The sequence below is a fragment of the Scomber scombrus genome, chromosome 14 (assembly GCF_963691925.1).
Source record: "Scomber scombrus chromosome 14, fScoSco1.1, whole genome shotgun sequence".
Taxonomy (NCBI): domain Eukaryota; kingdom Metazoa; phylum Chordata; class Actinopteri; order Scombriformes; family Scombridae; genus Scomber; species Scomber scombrus.
This window is the reverse complement of record NC_084983.1, coordinates 28,360,727-28,371,240: the sequence shown is the minus strand read 5'-3', so window position 1 is coordinate 28,371,240 and position 10,514 is coordinate 28,360,727. Positions and strand designations below refer to the sequence as shown.

At 37.9% G+C, this 10,514-nt stretch overlaps 1 protein-coding gene across 1 annotated transcript in view; it reads left to right on the top strand.

The window, feature by feature from the left end:
• Window positions 1-653: 653 nt before the first annotated feature.
• nipal4 (NIPA like domain containing 4) overlaps window positions 654-10,514 on the top strand; it is a 25,606-nt gene continuing 15,745 nt past the window's right edge. The window contains 4 exon segments of the mRNA XM_062433585.1: window positions 654-994; window positions 5,965-6,078; window positions 8,657-8,791; window positions 9,692-9,748. Coding sequence (XP_062289569.1) covers window positions 955-994; window positions 5,965-6,078; window positions 8,657-8,791; window positions 9,692-9,748 — 346 coding nt within the window. The 5' untranslated portion in view covers window positions 654-954.

Below are 10,514 nucleotides of genomic sequence, written 5' to 3'. Positions count from 1 at the left end.
TTCCTTTCTCCTTCCTTCCTTCCTTCTTCCCTCCTTTCCTTCCTTCCTTCCTTCTTTGCTCTGTCTTTCTTTCCTTCCTTCCTTCCTCTTTTCCTTTCTCCCTCCTTCCTTCCTTCTTCCCTCCTTTCCTTCCTTCCTTCCTTCCTTCTTTGCTCTGTCTTTCTTTCCTTCCTTCCTTCCTCTTTTCCTTTCTCCCTCCTTCCTTCCTTCTTCCCTCCTTTCCTTCCTCCCTTCCTTATTTCCTCTGTCCTTCTTTCCTTCCTTCCTCCCTTCCGCTTTTCCTTTCTCCCTCCCTCCCTCCTTCCTCCCTCCTTTCCTTCTTTCTTCCTCCTTTCCTCCCTTCCTTCCTTCTTCCTTCCTTCCTTCCTTGACTCGAGGACAACAGGAGGGTTAAAAGCTTGTTATATTATCCATTGTGTCAATTCTGCATCTGAAAAGTAACTAAAGCTGTTAAATAAATGTAGTGGAGTAGAAAGTACAACATTTCCTCTGAGATGTATAAAGTACAACATCCCTCTGAGATGTAAGGCTTACACATTACTACAGCAGGAGTAAATGTACTGAGTTCATTTCCATCACAGGTGCAGATATTGTTTCACAGTTTATTTTCATAATCCTATCTGAGTTTGTCTCCAGCTGTATCGCACCTGTGTGTCCCGGTGGGGGCGGGGAACGTGATGCACCTGTTGTGTGCACGGCTCGTCCCAGCTGGGCGGGGTCAGGTGTCTTTTGTTTACCTCCACCTCTCTGCTGGGTTTCAGTCGGTGTGTTATCGTGTCTTTCTATCAGCAGCAGATAGAAGTGTTCATCACAGCTGCTCTTCTGGTTAGCAGCGCAGTTATCTGTGGTCGCAGAGATCCTGATGTTTGGTTTGTAGGTTTTTTGGAGGTTTGTAGTTTGACTCCTTGCTCTCCGGTCGGTGCTGAGTTTCTGTAGCCACAACAAAGAGCCAGTATGAGAGAAGTCCACCTGAATAATGAGACGTGCATGAACGGTAAGAACACGTTGTCTTTTAATTATAATACTAAAACAATTAACCTGTTATTAATTGGGAAAATGAACCTTTATCTAATGTTTCCTCATCATACTGTACATGCAGAGGTGGAAGGATTCAGTCTTTAACCCTTAAACACTTAAAAATGACGTCAAATTATTATTTTTATTTACTTTGATGTTACTAATTATCTCATTTGCACCTCAGTAAACATTTGTATATTTTGGATTTTATGAGTTGTATCTCCACCAGGATATGTTGCCCCTATTAAGGTAGAAACACTTGTATATATAGGCTATGTATGTATCTCCTGGTGCACGTTGCATGTTTAAGGGTTAAGTAGAAATAGGTTAATGTAGTGTAAAAGTACTGCATTACAAGTTTATTTAAATGTTAAGTAAAGGTACTGTACTGAATATTATGAGGCAATATTATCAGGAAAGTTTATTTAAAGTATCCAAAGTGCTCATTATGCAGGCTGTATTTAATATTATAGGCTATTTTTAATATTTTATCACTAACAAATGCATGTAAAAGCATTTTAATGGTGTATTTCATCAATGTGGAGCCATTTGTAGATATTTGGGTAGATGAGTAGTAGTATTGCATCATATAATCTGAAGAATAACTATAAATGTAGTGAAGTAGAAATATAAAATAGCATAAAATGGGAATAATACTCAAGTTCTAGTAAATGTACTGAGTGAAATTGCTCCTCTGCATACTGTACATGAGGTACCGAGAGGTTTTTAAACAAGGAAGACAGGTTGTGATTTTTAGAGTGATAGTCTAATGCTTAGATGCAAATTCCTCTGAGTGAATTTCCATGTAGGACTCAATCAGTCAGTATTACAAACCGCAGACTGTATAAAAAAAAAAAAAGAAAAAAAAAGAGTCATGGACACAGCCTTCAAAACGATGGCAGCCACTTCCTGTTTACTATATGGAACATTTACCATCCGCCACTTTATCTGAATGTCTGAATACTGAGTGTGTAAATATATTAGTTACATAACGGAGAGCTGGATGATACGGACAAAAATCAAATATTACGATATTTTAGACCAAATACCTCGATATTGATATAGCAACGATATTATAGAGATGACTGTCGATGAGATTGTTGATAAATAATCATCAGTAATGTGATATAATGACAAAGTGAGTAAAAGGTAAATAACAGAACAGCAGTCTGGTAAGTTCAGAACATTATATATTTAACTGTAATTCAGCTTTAAAACCATATCGCGATATTACGATGTCCAAAATCTAAGATGATAGCTTGTCTCATATTACGATATCAATATAATATCAATATGTTGCCCAGCTCTAACGTAGTGCCAGAAAGTTTGGGTAGCGGTCGCTCTTGAGGTAGTCCAGAATGAATGAGTCTATGGAGCTGTTGCCCCCAAAATGTAACTTTTTATAAGGTAAAACATTGTTTCTGCCAATTTTCATGATGTTTTCGGTATAAGTGGTATAAAGACAATATGTATAGTTCCATTAGATCCGGGTTCTTTGTAGTGAAATACCTTTCTGTAAGTATTTGTGGCGCCACTTCATGTCACTCCACATAGCGCTGCTTTACGCCACTTCATGCCACTTTACAGCATTCGAACTTGTGTGAATGTGGATCAGAGTTATTAAGGTAACCATGATCTACATTTGGCTGTAAAACACAAAGATCCTCCTGGTTCTCCATAACATGTCGACTTCATTCAAAACTTCTACAGACTCTGAGCGCCATCAGTCCTTAACCGACCAATCAGCTACATTATCAGTCCTTAACCGACCAATCAGCTACATTATCAGTCCTTAACCGACCAATCAGCTACATTATCAGTCCTTAACCGACCAATCGGCTACATTATCAGTCCTTAACCTTAATTTTGTGTAGTGACCTGTGATTAAATATTTAATTTTGTTGCCAATTGTTGGTAATAATAGAAACATAAATGAATGAAAAGCTTGATTTTAAATCCATTAAATGCAGATAAATCTCATATGGGTGCATGTCCAGCTGACTCCTTTAATCAGTAACATATTTTATACTTCTTTACAGGAAACTAATCAGATTAATCAGCTGAAATGAACCTGAGGAGTTGTTGCATACAGCACGTCCTACATTAAAGACAGTTTAAAGGTTTTATGGTGTCATCTAATGTCAACCCTTGATATTAAAGTGTGAACTACAACTGAAGTAGAAACTACAGCTGGTTTAATAACTGAATAATCATATTGGTCACTTTTTCAAACTAAATATCTTTAGATTTTGGACTATTGATGAGATAAAAACGTCACAATGAGCTCTAAGAACATTTTATAGACAAAATGATTAGTTGATCACTTCTGAAACTAATCAGATGAATCAATAATGAAGATAATCATTAGTTTCTCCTGAAGTAGAAACATTATTTTTGAGTTCCCCAAACTGCTGCTAAGTGACTGTTATCATGACCCGAGTGTGTGTGTGTGTGTGTGTGTGTGTGTGTGTGTGTGTGTGTGTGTGTGTGTGTGTGTGTGTGTGTGTGTGTGTGTGTGTGTGTGTGTGTGTGTGTGTGTGTGTGTGTGTGTGTGTGTGTGTGTGTGTGTGTGTGTGTGTGTGTGTGTGTGTGTGTGTGCTGAGGCTTCATTGTTGACAGTGTAAATATTGAACCTCTCTGCCTGCTGATGCCAGCTCACCTCTCCTCATGTTACTCTGAACAGAACAAGTGGTTAAACCAGTATGACACACATGTTTGGATGGGTTCAGAGGGAACAGAAAACACTCTGCAAACACTCACAAGAGTCATTGAACTCATTGGAAGAGTCTGTACCTTTCTCTCTTCTGTTAAAGGAGACACATTCTGTACATTTCCAGGTTTAAATATTAATATTGTGTGTCTCTACTGGAATATCTTTACATGATTTCCAGTTAAAAACTCCTTATTTATCTTCTACTGGTCCTTTATGCAGCTGCTCATCAATAACTCTTCAACTATAATGGTAGTCTGTGTTTTTATAGAACTCTCCAATCTGTGATCATATATTAGTTTATTCTGCTGTCATAAGTTGATCCTACTCTCTGACAGAAAGCACAGAGACCTTTAGTCCTCCCACCAGTTTAACCCTTTGCATAATGTTCATATACTGACTCATAATTAGTCTTTACACTGATTCACATTCATAAATTCACCCGTCAGTCATTAATAAACGTTTGATTAATCAGTATTTTATGATCCAGGAACATTTTATAGAATATGATCAATACATTAAATTAATGAACTTTTGTCAATAAACAGGTCAGATGTCCTGTCGTCCTCCCGGGTCAAATTGACCCCGTCTGTTTTGACTGTTCCTTCTTTCCGTCTGTCCTTCCTCCCTAACTCCTTCTCTTTCTTTCCGTCCTCTCTATTTCCTTCCTTCTTTCATTCATCCATCCCCTTTTCTCCATTCTGTCCTTCCTCCCTTCCTACTTTCCTCTGTCCCTTTCCTTCATTCCTCTTTTCCTTTCTCCCTCCCTCCCTCTTTCCTCCCTACCTACCTTCCTTCTTTCCTCCGTCTGTCCTTCCTTCCTTCTTTCCTCCGTCTGTCCTTCCCTCCATCCTTTCCTCCCTCCCTCCCTCCTTCCTGTCCTTCCTTCCTCCCTCCCTCCCTTCCTCCCTTCCTTCCTTGACTCGAGAACAACAGGAGGGTTAAAAAAAGATGCATTTTACTTCCATGTTTGTAAACTGTGGGTCACATTAGGAAAAGTCCGGCTAAAATAAATGTGTGTTGTGTGTTTTACGGTGATGAAGCTGATAGGAAGGGTTAGGTTAAGTGACTATCAGACCTTGCAGTCTATTTATGAACAAACTGTTCTTAAACAAGCCCAGAGGATAGTGACTGATCCATCCCATAATATGAGCTGCTACCCTCCAGCAGACGATATAGAGACACTAACTGTAAACTCACTCATTTGTTCCAACCTCCATCAAACTCTTAAACAATGCTGCCTGAGGACGAAGATTGCGCAATAACTTTTATAGTGTTTTAATATGATGATCTTTAAGCATGTGTTTCTTCCATTGGTGTATGTATGTGTAATATTATGGGATATGTGCAATACTGTTATGTCATTGTTGGGATGGTGATGTTTTGTTTGTTGTCATTGTGGCTGTGAAGGTATTTATGGTCCAAGATAAATTTCCCTAAGCAGGACAATGAAGTATATTTTATTTTATAGCTTTTAACCTTTGTGTCGTCCTCCCGGGTCAAATTGACCCTGTCTGTTTTGACTGTTCCTTCTTCCCTCCCTCCTTCTCTCTTTCTTTCCTTCCTCTCTCTTTCCTACCTCCCTCCTTCTTCCCTCCCTCCTTCTCTCTTTCTTTCCTTCCTCCCTCCCTCCTTCTTTCCTTTTTTCCTTCCTTTCCTTCATCTCTTCCTTCTTTCCTCCCTCCCTCCTTCTCTCTTTCTTTCCTCCCCTAGCTTCCTTCCTTCCTTTCTCCCTCCCTCCCTCCTTCTCTCTTTCTTTCCTCCCCTAGCTTCCTTCCTTCCTTTCTCCCTCCCTCCCTCCTTCTCTCTTTCTTTCCTCCCTCCTTTCTTCCTTCCTTCCTTCCTCTCTCCTTTCCTTCCTTCTTCCTTCTTCCTTTCCTTCCTTCCTCACTCCCTCGTTTCCTTCCCCTTTCCTCCCTTCCTTCCTTCCTCCCTCTTTTGCTTCTTTCTTCCTTTCTTCCATCCTTCCTTCATTCCTCCCTTCCTTCCTTGACTCGAGGACGACAGGAGGGTTAAATGTAAAAATGAATCAAATGAAGCAACCTGAATGAAAGCATATAAGGGTTAAAAACAACAAGGATTTGGCCTGTGTCATGTTTGAGGATTCATGTGTGTGTGTGTGTGTGTGTGTGTGTGTGTGTGTGTGTGTGTGTGTGTGTGTGTGTGTGTGTGTGTGTGTGTGTGTGTGTGTGTGTGTGTGTGTGTGTGTGTGTGTGTGTGTGTGTGTGTCTCTGCAGGGTCGGAGGTCAGGTTGTGGTGCGGCTCTCAGGCTGCTGTGTGTGTCGTTACCGGAGATCAAACACTCGTCCACACATCCTTCACACACCTGAGCAATGGCACTCAGGTGACAGGTAAACCTACACACACACACACACACACACACACACACACACACACACACACACACACACACACACACACACACACACACACACACACACTGTTACATACCTGTGTGAGGCGGGAGGTGTGTTTGTTTAAGGTTTAAACTCTTTGTGTGTGTAGTGTGTAAACATCCTTGTTTAATGATTTAAATCTCTTTGTGTTTATAAGGAATTAACTCTGAAAGACTTTAAAACAACAACAACATAGTTTTTATATTTAAAGATAAATATTATAAAAATCTAAAATATATGATAATGATAACAGGGTTGCAAGTCACCATGTTTTAATTGTTAATTAACTAATCTGACTGTGTTCTCTCTATTAATTGATGAACTTTTGGTCTATAAAATGTCAGAAAAACAGTTTCCTAAAGCTCAAGATGACATCTTCAAAGATCTTCTATTAACGTTTCTATTATCAGCATGAAAAGGGTAAAAAAAAAACCAAATGAACACAATTAAATAAGAGAATAAAGAAAATATCTGATCTGCACTAAACCAGTCTGTCAGATTTTTAAATCACTTTTCATTGTGTCATTTATCTGGATCCAGTTCCATGTAAACAGAGAAAAACCTTTTATTATTATTATTATGATGTTTTTGTTTTTGACACGGATGGAAATAAAATCCGACTTCCTCAATAAACAAACAATGCAGCGAGATTGAATTTCAAATGAGGTTAAAGTTACTGAAGCTGTTACTTCCTCAGTGATGAGTGAATATAAATGATAGAAGTTTAACTTTTAAACAACATAATTGAACTTTTTTTGTGTGAAATTGTCTTAAAATCTGACTGGAGGAGATCTGACAGTGAGTCTGTTCCCTGATGTCACTTTTAAGGACTTTCTGCCTTTTTTAAATGTATTTTTTGACAGTAAACTGAATATTTTGGTTTTTTTTGGAGTGTCAGATACTCACAGTTACTAAAGCTAACATCCTCAAATGTGTTGTTAGTAAGATCATCAGTTTACTGTCACAGATCAGTAAAATATTCACATTAAATAAGCTGGAAATGACTCAGCATGACTCATCAAAAAGTGACTATTGATTATTTGATTAATTGATTAATTGTTGCAGCTTTTATATTCATAGATTCTGGATGTTTTAATGAGGGAGACGGAGCAGCTGTCATTTTAATCATTTTTATCATTTTTTATCAACTTAATTTAATATTTTTGTGAGAAAAACAGTTTTATTTTTCAAGCATCAGAGTCAAACAGGACTGTGGGATCTGCTTTGTTTTATATAAAGGTAGATTTAATATATTTGGGTCACATATGGGTCAATTATTCAGAATTTTTTTTAACCCTCCTGTTGTCCTCGAGTCAAGGAAGGAAAGGAGGAAGAAGGAAGGAAAAGAGGGAGGGAGGAAGGAAAGAAGTAAGGGAAGGAAGGGAGGAAGGAAAGGAGGAAGAAGGAAAGAAAAGAGGGAGGGAGGAAGAAAAGAAGTAAGGGAAGGAGGGAAGGAAGGGAGGAAGGACAGAGGAAATAAGGAAGGAAGGTAGGAGGGAGGGAGGAAGGGAGGGAGAAGGAAAACAGGAATGGAGGAAGGAAGGAAAGAAGGACAGAGGAAAGAAGGAAGGGAGGAAGGTAGGGGGAGGAAAGAAAGAGAAGGAGGGAGGGAGGAAGGACAGACGGAAGGGAGGAAGGAAAGGAAGGAAGGAAGGAAAGAAGGAAGGAGGGAGGGAGGAAGGAAGGGAAGAAAGAAGGGAGGAAGGTAGGGGGAGGAAAGAAAGAGAGAAGGAGGGAGGGAGGAAGGACATAAGGAAGGGAGGAAGGAAAGGGAGGAAGGAGGGAAGGAAAAAAGGAAGAAAAGAAGGAAGGAAGGAGGGAGGAAGAAAGGAAAAGAGGAAGGGAAGAAGGTAGGGGTGAGGAAAGAAAGAGAGAAGGAGGGAGGGAGGAAGGACAGAAGGAAGGGAGGAAAGAAGGAACAGTCAAAACAGACGAGGTTAAGTGTAGTTAAGAAAAACAGAATAAACATCAATAGAAAGAATTAAAAGAATAAAAACAATACTAGTAAAACAACAGTAACACTATGTACAGAGTGATATTGATGTTAAATGATAATATACTTGTTATTTTTAATAGTAAACCTGAATTTTCACTATTTACTTACATTTTATTGACCAATTAAAGTAATATGCAGACCAGTCAATAATGCAAATAACTGGTTGAAGAGCTTCTGCTGAGTCAATAAATAGTAATAAAATGTTAAAAAGATCAATATTACATAACTCATTACTGTAGCCGCATTCAAATGAGACTTTTGACCTATCAAATGTAAACTTAGAGTTTCATAACTGAACCACAAACTTTATTTACACAGTCTGATTGGTTCCTTATCTCAGTATCATGAAAACTTCTACTTTAAATTCTTGAGGTGTTTTTTTTTTCTTGATCTGATAAAAAGTTATTGAACACACCCTGATAAACACACACACACACACACACACACACACACACACACACACACACACACACACACACACACACACACACACACACACACACACACACTGGCTGACTTCCATGTGTTTCTCTGCAGCTCTTCAGACTCTCACCTACCACCAGTGGCTCGGTCTGACTCTGGCGCTGCTCTCCGCCTTCCTGATTGGCGGCAGCGTCATTCTTAAGAAGAAAGCTCTCCTCCGATTGGCCGTCAGTGGAAACACCAGAGCAGGTAAACACAGCCGCAGAAACTTTGATTTTTTAATTTCTTTTTAGAGGGGTGTGGAATGTACGAAAGAGTATTAGGGCCAGACTAAGAGATTTATTTTTTTTGCGAAATTACGAGAATAAAGTCGAAACATAACGATAAAAAAGTCATAATATTACGAGAATAAAGTCGTAAAATTACGAGAATAAAGTCGTAACATAACGATAAAAAAGTCATAACATTGCGATAAAAAAGTCATAACATTACGAGAAAAAAGTCGTAGCATTACGAAAATAAAGTCGTAACATAACGATAAAAAAGTCATAACATTACGAGAAAAAAGTCGTAACATTACGAGAATAAAGTCGTAACATTACGAGAATAAAGTAGTAACATTACGAGAATAAAGTCGTAATATTATGAGATTAAAGTTGTGATATTAGGAGAATAAAGTCGTAACATTACAATTTTATTTTCGTAATTTCCAAAATTGTATTGATTTATTTTCCCTCTTAGTGTGTAGTAGTATCTCTCTCTCTGTCGTAGGATTGGGAGTCTGTCTGTATTTTTATTTAATGGAGTAACCACGAGGAGACTCTTCATGAAAACAACAGATTTGGTCCATAAAATGTCAGAAAAAGCTGAAAAGATGGAAAGATATTCACTTTACTGTCACAGAAAACTAAAAAAACAGAAAATATTCATATTCGAGAAGCTGCAACCAGATAATTTTATTGATTTATTAAAGAAGTTAGTGATTCATTGTCTAATTTTCTTACACTTTATAGACAAAAGTTAAAAGTTAAGTCCTGAGACAATCATTTAACTGTTTTATAATGTTTATATATCAAAGTGTTTTCTCTCATCAGAGCTGAATGATGTCTTTACCAGAAGATGAATTAATGTGACTGTGTGTGTTTGCAGGTGATGGAGGTCATGGCTACCTGAAGGACTGGTTGTGGTGGGGAGGCTTGTTAACCAGTAAGACTTATTTTATTTCATCTGCGTCTCTGTGTGATTAATAATCTGACACATAAACACATACAGTCCAATCTGATCTCAAGTGGGCCAGACCCGTAGCACCGCTGCACGATAACCTATAAATAATAATGTACAGTACTGTGCAAAAGTCTTAGGCCACCACCATCATACAAACAGAAAATACGGAACTATGTACACAACATTTATATAACTATATATCTGCAGACTATAAGCAAAGTGATGAGGGACTTTCAGGTGTGTCAGCTGAAAAAAAATGATGTGGAAATGTCAGATTTTCCAATCCTCTCTGACAAGTCTTAGGCACCATTAGATTAGTTGTGTTATTAATGCTATAATGAACATATATAATTATTATTTATCAGTGTCTTCATTAGAATACAACCAGAAAATACAGGAAATGTGTATGCTATATTAAAAAACAGAAAGAAAACAGCTTCTATATCAATGAGCAATAGCAGGAACCTGACTCCCTTTAACCTAAATGGAGCCTCAATTAATAATAATAATTAATAATTAATGTTACATTTGTGTACATATGTCCTGACTTTTGCACAGAACTGTGTATTATAACTTTAACATAATGAACCATCTGATTGACAATATTTAGCACAATGTTTACTATATGAAAGGTTTTAAATATGACAACAATATGTATTCATTGTTGTTGTTTTTTAAGAGAGTTGTATTCATGTTCAGGGTGAAAAACCTCTGAAGCAGCATTTTATATGAAGTTAGCTCCTCTCAC